Here is a 20,083-nt window from a genome sequence, read left to right on the forward strand (position 1 = left end):
TTTTAGCTGGGCTAATAATTAAATAATTTCACATTCTTTAAATTCTGATCTATGAGGTAAGGCAACCCAAGAGGCTACAGGCAGTTGGAAAAAGCTAGCCTGGAATCAATTACAGATCTATTCTACATAAACCACACAGAAGATAGGTCCCATGTGGATAAATGAGAGGTGGTTGCAAATCTTAAAAAAAAATTCTTTCTAGTAAAACTATGAGTAATAACACAAAGAGCATGACAGAAATACAGAAAGGCCTTAATCATCATGCCTTACCACCTGAGAAAGAATGGAAGTCAAATGGATCTGTGATCTTGTCAACATAGGCAGTCCCTCCATAGATGAAGACCATGACCCATCCATGCTTATGTAACTTGTGGTTCCCACACAATACATCAGACGCTTTCCTTGCTTTCTTTTTTTAATAAAAAAATATACTAAAGAAGCCCAAGGGCTATCTATTTGTTATCTCTTGCTTTTACCAGAGAACCAATTGTGCTTTTTCACTCATATGTTTCTTACCCCATGCCTGTTTATAACACATTGCAGATAAATCTCACTTTCTTCACACATTCCATTGCCCTTTCATTTTGATTATTTTCGACTCTTCAGATATTGTCATCTTCCACATCTCACAGTCATACAAAAACCCTAGAAGACTATTGCTATTTTTTATTTTAAAAATGGGTCTTTGTTTCAGAGTGAAGTTTGGGGTCATTAAAAAAACTTGATCATTGCCCAAAGGCAATGAAAGATGAGGTGCCATAATGATCATAGACTTTGACAGCCCATAGCTCCCTTCCACAGGAGGTATCTCATGAAGTTCTAATTTGTTCACAGGTGATGAATGTTTATATGACACCTACCCTGAAATCCCTCTAGAAGAAATGCCTGAAGTAGATGGAGAAGTGGGCACCCTTTCTCTCAGTATCCAAGAACCAGCTTCTCCTGCAACATCCTGTGAAGAATTCACTCCAAAGGAGGGCTCTCCTTACAAAGCCCCCATTTACATTCCGGATGACATCCCCATTCCTCCTGAGTTTGAACTCCGAGAGTCAAATGTGCCTGGAGCAGGATTAGGAATATGGACCAAAAGGAAGATTGAAGTTGGAGAAAAATTTGGGCCATATGTTGGAGAGCAGTGCTCAGATCTTAAAGATCCCAGTTACGGGTGGGAGGTAAGAGAAAGCATTTTTTTTATTCATTGACTTATTAAATGTTTCCTGTCCCTAGAAGAGTAAAAATCTTTAATTGAATGCATAACAAAGATGGTATAATTGATCTTAAAAAAATTCTATGCATGTAATTTTGGCTTCAGATAGGATCTTTTAATAGGTCTAAGCTTAAATTTCTGTGTTTTTTTTTTTGTGTGTGTGTGTGTGTGTGTGTGGAGAGACACAAGGGCTGCTATCAGGTACAGATATGCCTAGATAGTTTTTCGCTTAGGACAAGCACTTGGGGTGCAGAGCACAGAGGACAAGTTGGGCCAGGAGAGGAGATTGTTGTTGAGGGGTATGTGTTGAAGGAATAGAGTTGGACTTAGGAGAGTGGCACCTTTGCCATGAGACTCTGGTGGGGCTGGGGAGACAAGACATGGGAAACGTGGTCCCTCATAAGGAGGAAACACCTTCATCCCTGATGGTACGCACAGACAAAGCCCCCATTCGTTGGGCCTAGTCATTCCTCTGCTTTGAAGTATGTTGGTAGGAACATGGCAGACTAGGCTAGAACAGCCAAGATTTCTTTCAAAAATCAGACATTCCAGGACATAAATGTGCTTCTGGAAGTTGGATTTTCCGGTATTATTTTTTCTTATGTCCCAGATAAGCAGAAGGAGATAGTGAACTGAGTTATCACCATTTTCTATCCTTTGTGTTTTGCCAGTGACCTTCTTTTCAATCACAGGCAAGAGGAGACACTTTTTCCTCAATGATGTGCTGTGGTTTCATTGGATTTTTCATTTGTGTTGCCCGTTTGGTTGGTATGTCCAAGACTACAAGTTCTGCTCCTACATCTTGAGGCTTTCTTGGTTTGCCATGCTTTAAGATCCTGTGTGGACCCGCCATGCTTGTTCCTATTATGAACTTTCATAGGGATCTTTTTGTCCAGAAGACTTTTAAATAGCAACTAATGTGTAAGAAACCAAAATAAAACTGAAGAGAGCAAGCTATAGAGTCTTAATTAGCAATGTTGGCTGGAAAGGGAGTTTCACTAAATTTACCTATGGTAACAGCCTGAAACTTGTCCCCAAATCAACTTCCTAAAGACAAATTCAGTGCAGGGAACTGAGGGAGAGAGATCCTAGGATGCAAGGTCCTCTATGGGGATATGTGCTGATATCACCAAGTGGTAAAAGAACAGAGACTTGGGGACACTCGAGACCAATCCCTCTAAATTTTAACACCAGTGTATACTATCCTTGTTTCCCTGCCCTAGTTCTAGCTTTGCCAAAGAAAGATCAGATATTGAATGCAAAGTGATCATGTTTTCTGCCATACTTTCATATAGCTCCCATCCCTTCCTACATGAGGATGAAGGTTAAGTAGTTCCAAAATGTGAAAGAAAGGTTGAGAAGAAAATTTCAGGCAGCAATGATATCTGTCCCTACTCTCTCTTTGATCCTGGCCAAGCTTAATTTTTTTTTCTGGATTTGATAAACAAATATAGTTTTTATTTGTCCTTGTGTTTGGAAAACTCTTGTGGATGTTATATGGCCACAACCTTTTGTAGAATATCTGGGTGACATCTTAGGGCCATCTCTGAATGGGGGAGAGGTGAATGCAAAGGACCATAACTCTGGGAGGTGTGACTGACCATGGGCACCTGGTATTTCAGCTAGACTGAAGTCAGATAAGCTAGATTTATTTTAGCCTGTTCCCTTAATATTTATGATCATTAATAGAATATTTGGTTTGATTTTTAACTAGGAATAAATAAGCAATGCCTTTAGGACTTAATTTTAACTTTTTGTCCGTTTGCTCTATTTGAACCTTTGTGAAAGCCACAATAAACGATTGTCGGTAGAATTCTGGGAGGGGAGTGGGAGAGACGCAATCAGATTCCCCCATAATTGCAAGTAAGAAATCTTTGTTCTTTTGACCAAAGGCCCAGGAAAGTTATCGTATTTTAGTTGCTCATGTATTGATAAGTAGCTTTTAAAAAAATCAGTGTAGCACTAAGTAATATGTGAGTGGAATACATTTCAAACCAAATGCGTCTGAACTTTGCGTGGTTATTGTTCACCTTTAAATAATGGCCATAAACAACCCAGCAATGAGTAACTCATTAGCCTTTCATTACAAAATCTTTAGAGTCAAGCAACCGGTGTGCTCTCTTCAGGATTCTTGAGTAAGCTTAGAATAAACCAGAGTCTGGAGGAGGAAATCATTTTGCAACGGTGGGGCTGGTGGACTATGGGACTGTGTATCTTTGAATAAGTTGCGTCTGTTTTCTGGGAGTGAGAGAAAAGCCCGGCAATTGGAATTAATTTTAAAATAATCAACTCTTCAGAGTAAAGAGACTCCTTCGTTCTCAAGTAAAATGTTATATTCTGGAAAGTATGCTTGTATTTTTGTCATGTGAGATACAGTGGATGATGCTTGTTGCATAGAATTCAACAAATGATATGGGTAATTCTTATGGAGAAAGCCAGTGCTTCTTCCTTCAAGGATCAAATTGATGGTCGATACGACCTAGTTTAATTTACCAAATATTTGTTACTAATCTATGATGTTTTGGGTTTGATTCTAGACAAGGTAGTGGCAGATACAATAATGAGACAGTTCAAGGAGCTCACATTTTTACAGCATCAACTTTCTAGGTCTTGCCACACACCACAATGACAGCGCCTGTGAACTTTGTCAGCTTTGGCTGTTCAGATTGTGTTATAAAGGGATCAAGGCAGCGGATTTTCAATTCATGATAAAGGGTCTGTCTAAGGGTGAGTGAGGGCTTGTTCCTAAAGTTAATCAATAGAAAACCCAATTATAATCAAAGACCTTTTCATAGAAGTTTCTCACTGGCTCTCTAAAGCCCTCAATCTTAGTGGTCTTTAGGCTTGCATATCTATCACCAATCATTTACATTATCTCCATATCTCCATATCTATCTGTCTTTTTTGTCTGTATCTATCTCCCTAAAGTCACTGCTTTGCTCATCTGATGCTTTAAATTGCATAAGATGTCACCATTTACTTTCAGCAGAACATTATAGTTAAAAAATGAGGTTTCATTCCTTGACACTTTTCAGCTTTTTGCTTGTTCATCTTTACCTGAGAACCATAGTGTCATGGGAGTACTGGTTTCCTCCTTCTATTCTCATCTGTTTTCAAGTAAACGTGGGATCTCTTTAGAATGCTTTGCCTCACTCAGACAAGAATCTTGGGATCGAAGTTCGTTTGCTACCATCCACGTACCCACTGACTACTCTGCTTTTACAAGAAGCTCTTCTCCCATCTCAGGACTTCTAACTCTTACAAAATAACTAGAAGCCAGGTGTTAGGAAAAGTGTGCCAGCTCTAGAGTCAGGGCACCTGGGTTGAAATCTCACCTCTGGTACTTACTGCCCAAGTGACTTGGAGCAAGTCATTTAGCTTTTCTGAGCCTCACTTTCCTCATCTGTGAAATAAGGGGACTTTAATTAAATGGCCTTTCAGTACCCTTCCAGATATATGATCCTATAAAGTAGAACACAGTCTTTTCAAAAACACGAGTGATAAAATTTGACAATAAAGAGATAATTTTGGTATCTTGTAGACATATGGAGCTGCAAAAGTAGGTTGCAAAATATTTTTCATCCATTGTCTCAAATGATACTCACCTCATTACTATAAAATAGGTATAGAGCTGTAACAAGGTGGGACAATGGGCCTTTGTCCTAGGGTGTTGAATTGGGAGGGCACCGCCACTTTTATAATCATTAAGCAATGTATAATCAATAGCACTTGACAGCTAGTTAGCAAGAATAACTTGTTACAATGGAAACTACCATAATATGAACTGGGCTGAGTTCCTCCCCTATGTCTTCCAACTTTAACTGAGGGCATGTTTCATGCCTCCCACCCAGAATGTAGGTTGTGGTACAAAGCCCTGGCTAGGTGTTATTGTTATAATTTCCATTTTGTAGACTAGAAAATTGAGAACCAGACAGATTAAATCACTTACCCAGGGTCATACACCTCGCAAATGTCTAAGGCAGGGTTAAATCCAGGTTTTCCTACGTCATTCTTTCCATTCAGTTTGCCATGATTCCTCTCACACCTTCCATATCAGAAAAAAAGCAAAGAAAATGACCTTTTAGAATGGGGAGGGATGCCAAGGTCACATAAAGTCATCTTTCAGGGACTACTCTCGATTTTAGTCCCTGTTCTCATGACTGAGGGATGAATTAAGACATGAAAAGCATCTGCTGAGTGTGCTGGAGGTGGATCAGGATGAGGGTGATGGGGATGAGAAGCCATCAATTTGAACTTGCTCTCATTCCAATATTATCTAATGACTTAGTCATGGGATCAAGTACAAATCGAACCCAGGGTTGCTGAACTGGAGTAAAGGTGACCTCTTTGATCATTTATCACTCTTCCCCTCCTCCCTTTCACCAGTCTATTTGCCAGAAGCTCAGTTGTCCCTAGGATGGCCTCATCTCTAAGGTGGTTTTGAGAAGAGAATGTTGCCTTCTTCTTACTCAATAAGTGAAAGAGATTAAGGGATATTTTTAAGGGATATTTTTAAGGCCTTTGCAAAACTCAGAAGCTGACTTTGAAGCAGTGAACACTAATTATAGATAACCTGAATCCAAATCTCAACTGTTCCACTTATCTGTGGGACCTCATCATGACTTCTCCTACCTGATCACCTTGTTTGTAAACCTTTCATAGAGTCATGCCTCCCTTGAATATATGTTCACAAGTAGCATTTATCAGTCAATCAACTAACACATATTGCAAGGTACTGTGCTAGGTACTACAGATACAAACACACACAAATCTAGCTTTTAAGGAGCCTTAGTATTTAAAGAGCTATATTAAATCAAAAAACTAATGTGAAATGACTGTACGTTTTGTATTCTTCTATGAAGTGTAAAAGAAGGAAACATGCATTAATTGCTAATATGTCGAGTACTTTGAGGTTTGCAGAGCACTTGACATATGATCTCATAACCACCCTGTCAAGCAGTTACGACTATTATACCATTTTACCAACAAAGAAACTGAGGCCAATGAGGGTGACGTGCCCAGGGTCATACTGTTAGTAAGTATTTGAAGCAACATTTGACCCCAGGTCTTTCTCTCTTCTTTGGTCCTCACAACAATCCTGTGAACTTGGTATGCTCATTATCCCCATTTTATGGACGAGAAAATTAAGACTGACAGAGCTTAACTGACTTGTCCAGGGTCACACTGCTATCAAGTGTCTGAGGCAGGATTTGAACAGAGGTGTCTCTGACTCCAAGTCCAACTCTGTTAACTTCACCACCTAGCTGTGTGAAAGGACAAAACGTTTTATTGATGCCACAAAATTATTAAATATTTAATAAAATTAACAAGTAGTACCTGACATCTATGCAGTGCTTCAGATGTATATAAAAGTATTTTACAAAGTTCTTCACATATTACTTTCATATATAATACCATGTGCATACATATGTGTGTATATATGTATGTCTGTGTGCATATGTATGTACACACAAAATCTCCAACTATTATTTTGCCATTTTTTTCAATGCACCAAAACAATGCAGTCCTGAGGTATAACGTTTCAAAGAACTGTTATCTCTGCTGTCTCATTTTTTTTTTTTTTTAGTTTATGGAACTAACTCTCATTTTTTGTGGTCTGATTTTGTGGTCTTTTGGGAGAGTATTGAAATGGCCTAACTATATTTAAAATAGAGTATGAGAAGATACGGTTTTTAAGGAAAATACTGTCTCCCATAAAGGCCCCCCCACCAATCCACAGAAAGGATAAAAAGATTGAGAGCCAAATGGCATGGGTTGGTTTGGGGTCATGAGGAAGAAAGAACTGCCCTCATGAAACTTAGTTCAGGATTTTTCCGCCATCTAACAAAATATCTTTCTTGTGGGGCGCGGTGGTAGTCCTCCCATCTCTCACTGGAGGAGGTCTGGTTTAGGCCATAAAATGTTTTTCTTGAATGGGGCCTTGTTGCAGGAAAAACGTTGTGTTCATTACTGGAGGGGCGGCCACACTTGAGTGATTTTGATACATGTGTTCTGGGAGCTTTCCAAATCAGAAGTGTAGTTGTCTGTTGGCGCCCCTAGGTAATGATTTCTGAGTGATTCCCTCCCAAATGAGAGAGAAGACGGCTCAGTGGCAACATAGCTTTTAATCAGGCAGTTAAGAAGAAGAACATAGCTCTTTATAAATGTTTCCTGACCCTCAAAAATCAAGTAGATTCATTTTTTTATAATATGGGAAGATAGTATACAGAGTTTGAAAATTTACTTTGAAAGGAAGTATCCCTAAAGACAGTGTGGCTTAGGACCTCGGGCACCCGTTAAGGCTATGACTTGCTTCTTACCTGGGCTCAGGGGAGACTAGAGACTTTGAGAACCTGTGAGAGCAGGTGTCAGAGGCTTGGCATTGGGAGGGATGCTGGGGCTTGGAGTCAGCTGGGCTCTAATCCTCCCTTGGCAGGGGGATGCTTGACAAGTCGTGGGATCAGAGCCAGAGCTGGAGAGAACCATGGAGCCCAAACTCCTCATTGTGTAAGTGAGCAAATTGAGACTGAGGGGGTTAAGAGATTTACCCAGAGTCACACAGCTAGTATCAGAGGTAGTATCTGAGTCCGGGACCGGCAGCCCCAATCTTGGCACACAGTTGTGTGACTGTGTCCTTATTCTTTCTTTGCCTCAGCTTTCTCATATGGATAATGAGAACACTAGTACCCCTACTACCCAACTCAAGGATTTGTTGTGAGACTCAAAAATAAAATGCTTTGGAAATCTTAAAAAGCTGTGCAAATATTAGTTATCATTATGAATGTAAATGAATGAAGAGGTGTTTTCTTAGGTTACTGTGAACAAGCCTTCCTCCTTTTCCAAGCTATTTTTTAAGATGTCTAGTAAAGCCTCCCTTACCTTTTCCTTTTGTGTGGACAGCATGACCAGTGAGGGAGAAACTGGGATTGGAGAGGTCAAGTGAGTTGCCTGTCATCCCACAACCAAAAAGTGTCAGAGGCAGGATTCTAACCCAGGTCCCTCTGGGCTCCAAGGACAAAAATCTGTCCAATATGCTGTGAAGGAGGTGGGAGAAGATCCTCATGATCTTGTCCCTGGTTGATAGGTTATTGTTCAGCTATTTTTTCAGTCTTGTCTGGCTTTTCATGACCCCATTTGGGGTTTTCTTGGCAAAGTCACTGGAGTGGTTTGCTGTTTTCTTCTCCAGCTCATATCACAGATGAGGAAACTGAGGCAAACAGGATTAAATGACTTGCCTGGGGTTGTATAGGTAGTAAATTTTTGAGGCCAGATTTGAACTCAGGGAGGTAAGTCTTCTATGGCACTCTATGCACTATGCGCTACTTAGCTGCCCCTTAGTTGATATAGACCCCTTCCATCACCCCTTTCCTTCAGGTTTCATAGCATTGGGTGGGAGACTGGATAGATGACCTAAGCTCTTTCCAAGATGCAATCATTCTAGGTGAGGTTAGCCAGCGTGGTGGCTGCTGCTCCTGACCAGTCAGGTCTAGACCTCTTCTATAATGGCATTGTGTGAACCCTTAGCTCACAAATTCCTCCCCTACGTGGTTGGAGCCTTTGTGGTTTGCACAAAATATCTAACTGAAGCCTGTTTCTGTGACACCTCCACTGACCTTCCCAAGTTTCCCAGGTGCACACAACAATAGAGTCAGGCTTGGTTGGCAGCCACAGGTATTGGCGATCTCTTTTCCTTTTTGTCATTGTTAGGATTTCTATAGGCGAGAACTCTGAGCTGCTGTTAAATGTAAAGAGGCATGTGATGCTCAGATTATACCTCTCACCTGGCACAAAATCCAGCAGCCTCAGGAGAGATAGCCCTTGTGGATTAGGCAAAACTGAGTTGGAGCTTTTGGGTTCTGGGAAGCCCTGCCTAACCAGGGAGGGAGAATAATGAGGAGTTCCCTTACACACAACTGGGCTGCAGGTAGGAGCAGGTTAGATGCCTCTACCAGTCCCCTTCAGAATCTGTATTCCTCTAGTTAAAGAGATACAGGAAATCCTACAGTCAGATGAGCTTTCTTTTTGGACAGAAAAGGAAAGATGCCTTTAATTAATCAAATAATCAATGAATCAATAAGCATTTATTAAGCTCTTACTGCACACAAAGTGCAGTGTGTTAAATAAATACTGAGAATTGCAAATACCGAAGTAAAAAACTTGAGGAGCACACAGCCTTTGTTCATCTGATTCTGGATGGGTCCTTCCTAAATGTGGTCCCCAGAGCAGAACTCAGTCCTTCGAGGAAACCTTCTCTTTAACCTTTCAGTCTTCCCCAGGAAGTGAAGAGTGCTGATCTTTAAACAAATTGACTGGCAGAGCCATTTCTACCTAGGAAGGGACAGATGGGGGGCAGGGGAAGGATCAATGACAAATCAGAGAGATGAAGAAGAGAGTGTGCTGGCCACTATTGTTACCAAAGACCTAAGCTCACAGTCACTGGAGAGTCCTGGAGTTGCCTACTTGGTGTCTAGCCACTCACTCATCCAACCCTTAAATCTCCTCCTCTTAAGTCCCTGAGGCTGCACATTTCTTCAGGGCTCAAGCCAAGGATGTTTTTTTGTGTGTCTCCTCCCCTGCTCATGCCTTCCACCTCAAGTTTTCCTTGTATCCATTTTACATGTGTTTTTCATATGACTATATATGTACATGATATTTCCTTCTTGGAATGGAAGATCCTTGAGGGCAGGGACTATTTTGATTTTGTCTTTGATTTTGTATCACAGATGTATGAAGGCTTAGGGACTTGTCCAAGGTCATGTAAATAATTCCTATTAAGGGCAGGATTTGAACCCCTCTTTTCTCCTCCCCTCTTACCCTCCCCTTCCCTTCTCTCTTTCTCTTCCCCCCACCTCTCTCCTCTCTTCTCCATTTTTTTTCCATCATCTCCCCTCCCCTCCCCTTCCCTCCCCTTCCCTCTCCTCTCCTTTCTCCTCTCCTCTCCTCTCCTCTCTTCTCCTCTCCTCTCCTCTCCTCTCTTTTCTTCTCTTCTCCTCTCCTCTTCTTTCCTCCTATCACCTGGTGATATCCCTCCTCCTTTAGGATTCCCTTGATGCTGATATTAATGCTATGTTACCATACAAAATGTAGCCAGATCCACATGAAGACTTGCCCAGGGGTCTGTATCCTTACTGGAGATGACCTTGTGATTTGACAGGTTTCCTTAAAGTCAAATTCCTGACTCATGGAATTTGAAGAACATTTGCCTCTAAAATGAAGATAAAAAAGCTTTTCTTTTCTTCCCCTAATGCTTCCTCTGCTTTCATCACTAAAGCGAGTCTATGAGGCACTCACTTTTGGCCAAATGAAAGCCCCACCACGCACTGAGTAACCTGAGGCTTTGTGGTGCTGGGGAATCTGCAAGTCAGACAAACAGACAAACAAACAAAGGTAAGTATAGTCTAAGGTGCCATTGGAACATGTTGGTAGACTAGGGTTCCTATTCCTGGCCTAAAAGTTTCTAGAAGAGATATCCATGTACTCTGCAGGCAGTAGTTATAGTGGGCTGAAAGTTAAACTATCAAAACAAAGAGAGGATAGAAATGAAAGGACATGTTCAATGCAGCTATACAGCTGCTCTGATGTCTCATAGAAACAAGACTTATCTCTAGGGTTGCTTCTTTCCCCAAGTTTTATTTATAGCATCTCTAGGGGAGGAGCTCCCCCTTAAGACCCTGAAAAGAAAACCAGGCCCTTAGAGTGAGCACCAGTAGGTATAGAGCCCTGGGCTTCATTTCTAGGTCTTGATGAGAATTCTTAATAGCCAAGCTGTTGCCCTATGTTAAAAGAAAAGAAGAGCTATAAATAGCTTGGTTTGCCAGGCGGATGATTCTCCAAAAAAGAAAAGAATGCTCATTATGTTTAATAAGAGGACTGACAAGCCATCATCATTCTTTCCATTAAGTAAATATGTTAGAAAAATTTATTATGAAATGACACGTCCGGCTAGCTAGGATCCTGAGATGACATCCTTGCATTAAATACGGTAGGTGCCATTAAGAGAACCAGTCAATATGTCACAGAGGCCCGGCCTGTAAAAATTAAATTGATTTGGTAAATGTAAGTAAGATAGATCTGTTTGCTTTCATCGTCAATTTTGAGTGGGTGAACAGGTGATGTCACCAACCTGGGAGCGATAAAGATGCAGGCCCATCTGGAAAGGCAGGTGATGAATGGGCCACTGCTTTTGGGTAGTGACAGTACAGTGCTGCTTTGTCACTTGGGAGGCAGTACTTAATAACTTTTCAATACCATCATAATAAATTTCCCTGCCTTATTAATATAGAAATGGTGAGTTATGAGCATGATGGCTCGTGTAAATAACCAGAGATGCAGCTGTCAGGAACTGATTGTTTGGGCATGTTTCTTTAAGCAACACAGTTGACTCGCGGTAATCAACCTATGTCTCCATCAACAGAGTTTATTGCTCTTGTCAAAAGAAAAAGTCATATTATTCAAGATTATATGAAGTTGTAATAAACAAGTTTAATATATTATCAGACTTTTCCTATAAGTTTCCAAACATGGGGCCATGAATCATTTTTAATAATGCCTTTTCATGTAAAATAATGTCCTTATGCAGTAATAATGGTCTTTCCTAACTATTAACAAAACACTCAACTTCTTTGTGTGTGTTTTAAAAGGTATTTTTATCTGTACTTTTCAGTCGCAGGAGCCGTTTGGAAATTAAGAGCTCAGGCATGTTCATGAGAGCATTTCATTAAGGGGCTCAAAAGTTGCTGAGCCCTGGCTGTGTCACACGTTTCCATTTTAATTGAACAGATGTACTTGAGAGTAAGCCATGACAAAAGAAATGCAAGGAAAATTATAAACATGTGTCACAAAGAAATGGGCAGGAAGGAGACTCCAAAGGGCATGTGGGTGCGTTTTTTGAAAGCCCAGGCTTACTGCGTGACTTTGTCACTGATGCCTCCAGCTTGATGAGGAGAGACAAAATATGTAGATGGGTGTAAGCTGAAGATGAATTACTCGATCAATCACTTAGTGCCATCCAGAGTATTTGGTTTATTGTGTTAGGGAAAAACAATTAGACTAGGGATGCTGTTCATATCAAATCAAAAAGCAAGACTATTGAAAACTTCCTCTCCCTTAACATGGGGGCCTTTTTGCTTCTCCCTCTCTCCCTCAGTTGGCCAGGGTGATTTTAAGTTCCAGTTTTATCCCTTGGACTACAGCCTCGTGAGCGTCTCTATGGTGAACCCACCTCTCCACCATTTCTGTGACTGCTGAAAAGAGAGCCAGTAGTCTATTAACAGGCAATAAAGTTCAGGAAACTCAAGACGAGTTTCTTGGGTCAGAGGTGAAAATTACATACTAAATGAAACAAAGGTGTGCCTTGATGCCTCCAGAATCCCTGACGGGGAAAAAAGAGCACATGGTGTTTGAAAGAGGACTGTCTGGTGAGAAGGAAAGAAATCATTGTCTCCATGTTGGCAGAGGGAGTGAAGTGGTTTGATTGCAAAGATGGAGACTTTGGAAGAGAGAGCTTCGATGGTGGAATTACTTGACTAGGTTTCTTGTTTGATTCAACAAATGCCTTCCTCCGGGGCATTGAGCCTCATGGCATTTCCCCTCAAGTTCAGAAACCCTCTGAATCTCTCAGATAATGGCCACTTGTCAGAGGCTTCTAGAACTTGACTCCATTGGAAATAAAAAATGGGGAGGGGGCAGGGAGGAGGAAGAAAGTTGGCCAATAAAGTATTTCCACCCCGGAGAATATTAATGGGAAGTTTTATTGATGTGAGTGCCATAATATTTCCAACTGAACAGTAGGTGGTATACGTTGTAGTGGAGAAAAGGGAAAGGCTTTAATCTAACCCATTTCATTGGCTTTCATGAACTTCCTGAAATGTCATCAATACACAGAGCATTAATTAAAAAAAAAAATAAGAGAGCGAACAGTTTTGAGGACTGGGAGTTTAATGCAGAGGATTCCACAGAACCAGTAGCCAAACGTCTAATTGTTTCTTCAGGTGAAGTGAATGTGGAATGGCGTGGCCCTCGATATAAAGAAGCTCTTGTGTATAGTGAGGAAAACCCCACTGTTATTCTGGTCTCCATAAGATGAAGTGTATTAGTGATCTCCAGGCGGCACTTGGATGCCTGATTCTTCTTTGGTGAGCAGGTCCGGGTCTTTGTTGGGGCTGTCACTGCTGTTCTTTCAACTGCCCAGTCACATCAGGAGCCACAGGGTCTCCTTGCAAAAATGTTTTCATGCCACCATGTTCTCCTTCATTATTCTCTGACTCCCACCCCCATCTCTAAGACAATCTGGCCATTCATTGGGCAGAGAACTCTTGCTTTCATCTCTGTCTTACCTCTGGCATTTGGTATTCGAGAGAAGCCTTTCTCTTGTGCCCAGTTTCTCCCTCTCTTTTCCCACTGGATGCACCACAGTAAGGGCATGCTTGTCTCTTTGGACAGTGTTTCAGCTTTCATGGTTTCATGGTTTAACAGAAGGGGAGGATGAGCTTTCATGGATCGAACTACGTTGTTCTCTCTCATGCAGCTGGTCTAGAGGCTACTTATACAGTTGTAGGGATGAGTACAGGGGCAACTCCATCTATCACTCTCCTTGGGCATAGCTCTGCTCTCCCTCATAGGATGAAGCAGCGTGGTGTAATGTAAAGGACATTGGATTTTGAGTTATAAGAGCTGTGTTCAAATTGTAGCTCTGCTAATTAATTGCTGGGTGAATTTGGGCAAGTCATTAGCATCCTGGGCCTCTTTTGCGAAAATGAAGGGATGAAATCTGATGATTTCTAAAATTCTCTCTATTTCTAATTCCTTTGGGAGTCTCAGAGTTTACTGTTGAGAACTGAAGACAAGGTTGTCCAACTCAAAGTATATGGAAACACATCACTCAAGATTCTTGATTTTCTATTAGAACCTCCCAGTAGATGTAAAAAAGTAAAGTTTGCCAGAACCTAAGGAAAATGGAAGTTTCCTTGGGGCTGGATCTAAAGCAGAGAAGGGTCTTAAAGAAAAAAAAAATTACCTAATGCAGATGGTAGGACCATTCTTTTTCGCTTGGGAAAAGTGACTATCTTCCTTCAGTTATTTTAATCTGTAAAACTGAGTGCTAACATGTTATCACCATTTGTGCACAGCATAAGTGATCACAAATCTGCAGTATTTAACACTGGTGATTGTTTACTTAGGCAAAACACACCATATCTGAAGATATCCTGTGGGCTGGGCTCCCACTGACAACAATGGAACTCAACTAACAAAGCTAACTGTTAGGTTTAATGAGATGGCAGGTAGGATTAGTTTTTTAATTTTCTCATCAATCGTGGGATAAATGTGAAAGTGATTTTAACGGACAATTTCCAAGTCCTTCACAACTTCCATGCATAGAATTTCTCCTTGGAAGAAATTAGAGTCCATCTAGACCAATTCTACAAATATTTATTAGTCCAATTAGTCCAAAGTGTCTACATTCAAGGCCCTGTGCTAGACACTGTGGATATGAAGAGAAAACAAGAAATAGCTCTTGCCTTCAGGGAACTTACCTTCTCTGTAGTTAGAGGGATGCCACAAATGTGTTGAAAGAATATTTAATTGTAAATGACTGTGTGTGTGTGTGTGTATGTGTGTGTATGTGTGTGTGTGTGTGTGTGTCTATAGTGAGAATGAATGAATAAAAGAAGATATTTGAGGAAGTTTTTCGATGTTCCTGATTCCATTTGGGGGATTGTTCCATTTCTGGGCAGCACCTTCAGGAAAGGTTAATAAGTTGATAAGATACAGAGTGTTTGGAAGTGGGCATCCAGGATGGTGAAGAAGTCAAATTCATGCCACATAGGGATTCATTGAAGGAACTGGAGATGGTTGATCTAGAGAAGAGTCTTTGGGGGTGACATGGCTACTGTTGCCAAGAAGACAGAGTAGGTTTTTCTCAGTTTGGCCCAATAGGGAGGAACCCAGAACAGTAGAGAGAAGTAACAGAAAGGCAAATTTAAGTCTCAGGTAAGAAAAATCTTGCTTACAATCAGAGCAGAGGTTCTTAACCTGCTGTCTTTTTACATATTTTAATACAATTGGTTTCCTTTTTAATCTTATGTATTATATTTTACACATTACATGGGAAATATCTCTAGGTTTCACCAGACTGCCAAAGGGGTCCATGACAAAATGAAGGCTAAGAAATCACTTGAATTAGAAATCTCCAGAAGTATAATGGCCTACCCCAGCAGGTGGTAATTGCCACCTCATTGGAGATGTCCAAGCAGATAATGGATGACCACTTGGCTGCTATATGTTAGTAGAGATGCTTGATCAGCTATGGGTTGGGTAGATGACCACTAGATTTCCTTATAACTCTGAAATTCCTTGATTCTATGAAATATATTACCTCAGTTATAATACCCTTAAAGAGATGTGTTATAGAGATGCCAAGGAAGTTTAGAACAGACATCAATAGTAAGAAATAACATTAAGGTAATTTGAGAAACCTGACTGGTAATTGGTAATTTGGAATGTTGTCTCTTCCTCAGACAATAATTGACTTTGTGTCTCACAACATCTTGGGATCTGGAGCTGGAGTAGAAGTGACCTTAGAAATCAGATACAGAATGACCAAAGGTCTTTCCCCAAATCCCACAGATTGAGACTTTGAAACCAGGTCTACTCTCCATAAATATAGTTCCCTTTCTACTATACCATGCTGTTCTCAGTTTCTCCTTTGTAAAAAAAAAAAAAAAAGATAGCAAATCCCGATTGTCTGTGAATTTTGAGATTCTGGGGAGCAGGAGTCAACATGTCACTGGTCTAAGTGTTTGTGAGGCCTTTTACCTCTGGCTCTGAAGGGGTTCCCCCCTGCTCTAACATTCCCATTGGGCCTGCTCTACAAACTTCCTGGGTTTGTGGCTCACTGGTTCTTAGTGGTTGCTTTCCATCCACAGGGAAACAGAATCAATATCCCTTCCTGGAGGCTGCCTAGTGGAGGGTGTAGATTCAGGGCAGAGGTAGGTGTCAGGGCTGCCCTGGGGGGAGAAGTGCAAAACTAGGCCTGTTATTTCTTGTCCAAGGTCATGAGACCTTTCCTGATCCCCCCATTACTAGCCCTCTCCTCAGGCTGATGTAGGTTTGATCATGTCACCCCTCTTTGTTCCAGGGCCTTCTCTCTTGATTATTTCCAATTTCTTCTGTCTGTAGTTGTTTGCACGTTGTTTCCCTCATGAGAGTAGAGCTTCTTGAGAGCATGGACTGTCTTTTACCTTTCTTTTTATCCCAGAACTTAGCAGAGTGCCAGACATATAGTAGGTGCATAATAAGTATTTACTATTTCTTTACACACACACACACACACACACACACACACACACACACACACACACACACACACACACACACACACACCCCTATACATACCCATGTAGAACTAGATGGCTCTGCTGAGTCTACTGTCAGGAAGACCTGAGTTCAAATGTAGCCTCAGACACTCACTAGCTGTGGGACCCTGGGCAAGTCACTTAACCCTGTTTGCCTCAGTTTCATCATTTGTAAAATGAGCTGGAAAAGAAAATGGCAAACTATCCCAGTAACTCTGGTAAGAAAACCCTAAGTAGGCACATGAAAAGTCAGATATGACCCAAAGGCATGCATAACATTCTTATCAAAGGTGGGAGGGATAGCTAACACACTGGACTTGATAGCATTCAGAAGAGACTTTGCTGGGTGATAAACCAGAGTAGTGTGCTAAATGTAATAAGTTGAAATGGAATGAACTAAAATGTTGTGAATAAGATTGAATGGGAATAATTGTGAAATCTTATCCTTGAGTTCAAAAATTCACCTAAAAATAATATGGAAGAGACAGATTAGATTGCAGTTCGTCTGAAAAAGACCTACTTTTTTTTTTTAAAGTGAAATCACAAGTCATGTCAGCAAGCATTTATTAAATGCTTTCTGTATGCCAGGCACTGGGCTAAGGTTTGCAGCTTAATATGAGTCAATAGCCTGATATAACCACTGAAAGAGCCAATGTGATCTTGAGCTAGAGGTGCAACGTGCTGGATTAGAGAGAGGAAATCATTGCCATATTGGTAAAAAGAACTCAGCAGAGTGCCAAATCCCTAGTAGGTGTTAGATAAATGTTTATTCCCTTTCCCTCCCCTCCTGACTCAGGACACATTTGGAGTATTATGTTTAGTTCTGGGATATACATTTTATGAAGGGCATCGATAAGCTTGGGCATGATCAGATGAAATCAGTTGGGAGGAAGGGATTCCAGATCATTCGTTCATGAATGAATGAGTGAATGAATGAATGAATGAATGAATGAATGACTGAAGCATTGACTGAGAGCTTACTATGTGCAAAGCACTGAGGATTCAAATAGAAAAGTAACAGAGTCCCTGCTCTCAAGGAACTCACATTCTAATGGAGGAGACAACTGATAGAGAAGATTTTGGTTGCAGGTGAGATGCAAAGGTCCCATGATCCTTGGAAGACTGCAGCAAAACAAATGGTAATGCTCCCTCCTTAATGCCATTTTCACTGATAAAATCCTATTGGTTTCTAATGTTGAACCATTCTATGAGGCCAGAGATTTAGGTGGGGAGAAGTCCTGTGTCTTTAGTAGCTGGGACTTGAATATCTGCAGGAGCAGTTGCCCTGGTGCCTCTCCACAGGGGTAGCTTCCCAGGAGGATGGCTTTCATATCCTTACTCATATGGCTTTTAACAAATACAGCACTGATTGCATCATGCCATACTGTGTTGGTCGAAGAACTTGGGAATGTGTAGCCTGCAGCAGAGAAGACTGAGAGGAAGTATATGAAAGCTGTCTTCAAGAATTTGAAACTGTAGTTGTTCACCCTTCAGAGGACCAACGACATCATGATGTTGGGGTCAAGGTACAGTGTGTCTGACTGTGACCAGTCCAATATGGACTTGGAAGACCCTACCACAGTTTGGTGCAAATAGTCCATTTGAACATTTGAGATGGAGATGTCTCCAGGTTTGCACATCTCATGTTTCCTTGTGCTGCTGTGGTTCTGTTTTGCTCAGAGCAGTGTCTTCTTTGATGTGAGCACACCATGAGAGAGTGGGGGGTCCTGTGCCAGTGTCTCCCATGCCTCACAGTTGGTACTAAAGTTCTTCAGAGAGACCTTGAGAGTGTCCTGGTATTGCTTGCAATACTCCATGTGTGGCTTGCCTTATGTGAATCCTCCATAAAATAGTCTTTTAAGTAAATGTACGTTTGGAATTCAAGTTATGTGGCTAGCCTATTAGAGTTTGAGTTCTCTGCAGTAGAGTTTTAATGCTTGGCAGTTTTCTGTTGATTGTGCTAATTTTGGCCTGACAAGTAGCACCAAGAACACCATTCTCCACCAGCCAGTACCACACCATCCATCAGTTACGGCTGTTTATAAGTCCACTGACCTTGGAAGTATACTTTCCAGAGATGTAAACATAGATGATGAGGCTGACATAGGCATCACGAAAGCTAGCTCAGCATTTGAGAGACTCCAAAAGAAAGAGTGGGAGAAAAGAGGTATTAGACTGCCCACCAGTCTGAAGATCCACAGAGCCATTGTGCTGACTTCATTGTTGTATGTCTGTGAAACCTGGGCAGTCTGCGAGTGCCATGCCAGAATTTCAATGGCTTCCATTTGAATAATCTTTGGAAAATTCTAAAGGTCAACTGTCAAGATAGGTTACCAGACACCGAGGTCCTCTCTGAAGCTGAATTGCCAAGAATTTGAAGAGGTGGTTCATGAAAGAGGAAATGGACTAGTTAAGTTTGGGTAGAGTAAAACAATGAGTGGGGGGTGGAGGTTGTAAAGAAGCAAATAAAAGCTTGGATGTATAGGAATGTATAGGGTGTATAGGAAAATCTGACAAGGAGAGCTATCCTCAGGTAAAATGGGCTGCCAGTAATGGTTACATACACACACACACACACACACACACATACACACACACTCTCTCTCTCTCTCTCTCTCTCTGAAGGCTCAATGAGCCCTGGTTGAATATACTATGGAGGGGGTCCTTTTCAGGTATGGCTTGGGCTACTTGCTGTAAAATTGAAAATTTGGTTTTAATTTTCCTTTTAAGGCTTAACCAGGTTAGATTTAATATAAAGTTTTGTTATAAGTTTGATTCTGGTAACCTAAAGTCATGGGTCTCACAACTTTTGTCTCTTCCCACTCTTTATAACTTTACCCATCAACCACATCCAAGAGGTCAAGCTTTTGTCTTATAATTACTTCCACCTTTGTAACCCCATCCATTTTGTACCCACTTTCCAGAGAAACTTGACTAATCTAAAAGTTCAGATCTCATCAACTGTAACTTTTGTAGTCACTCCCATGCCTGGGGGACTTTTTTTGACTCTAAAGACAAGTCTTGGCAGTGGTTAAGGGGGTATCAGAAGGGGAGGTCCAACTGATGTAATGTCAATTCTGACTATGTCATCTATAGCCAATCAGAAGAAGTCACACCTATGTTGCACAGATATTTTGCTCTGTCACCCTCCTAATTATTAGAAAAGACCATTGAGAGAGACCATTGACCCAATCTTTTGGTTTTGTTGTCGAGTCATGTCCAACTCTTTGTAACCCCTTTTGGGGTTTTCTTGGCAGAGATACTGAAGTAGTTTGCCCTTTCCTTCTCTAGCTCATTCTACAGATGAGGAAACTGAGGCCAACAGGGTTGTAAGTGACTTGCCTAGAGTCACACAGCTAGCAAGTGTCTGAGGCCACACTTGAACTCAGGAGGATGAGTCTTTTTGACTCCATGCCTGGCATTCTATCTACTGCGCCACCTCACTGACCCTAATTTATTGGTTACTGTTAGCCTAATTAATAAATTGATCATGCTTGGAGTTTTCTCTCTCAGTTTACCTTAA

General features: G+C 41.1%; 1 protein-coding gene across 7 annotated transcripts in view; it reads left to right on the top strand.

Annotated features, from left to right (window-relative positions):
• MECOM (MDS1 and EVI1 complex locus) overlaps positions 1-20,083 on the top strand; it is a 683,063-nt gene that overhangs the window by 329,575 nt on the left and 333,405 nt on the right. For all 7 annotated transcript variants that reach the window (XM_072618536.1, XM_072618530.1, XM_072618533.1 and 4 more), the window contains exon 2: positions 835-1,172. In XM_072618536.1, coding sequence (XP_072474637.1) covers positions 835-1,172 — 338 coding nt within the window. The remainder of the gene's footprint in view (positions 1-834; positions 1,173-20,083) is intronic.

Source organism: Notamacropus eugenii, chromosome 6 (assembly GCF_028372415.1).
Source record: "Notamacropus eugenii isolate mMacEug1 chromosome 6, mMacEug1.pri_v2, whole genome shotgun sequence".
NCBI classification, from domain to species: domain Eukaryota; kingdom Metazoa; phylum Chordata; class Mammalia; order Diprotodontia; family Macropodidae; genus Notamacropus; species Notamacropus eugenii.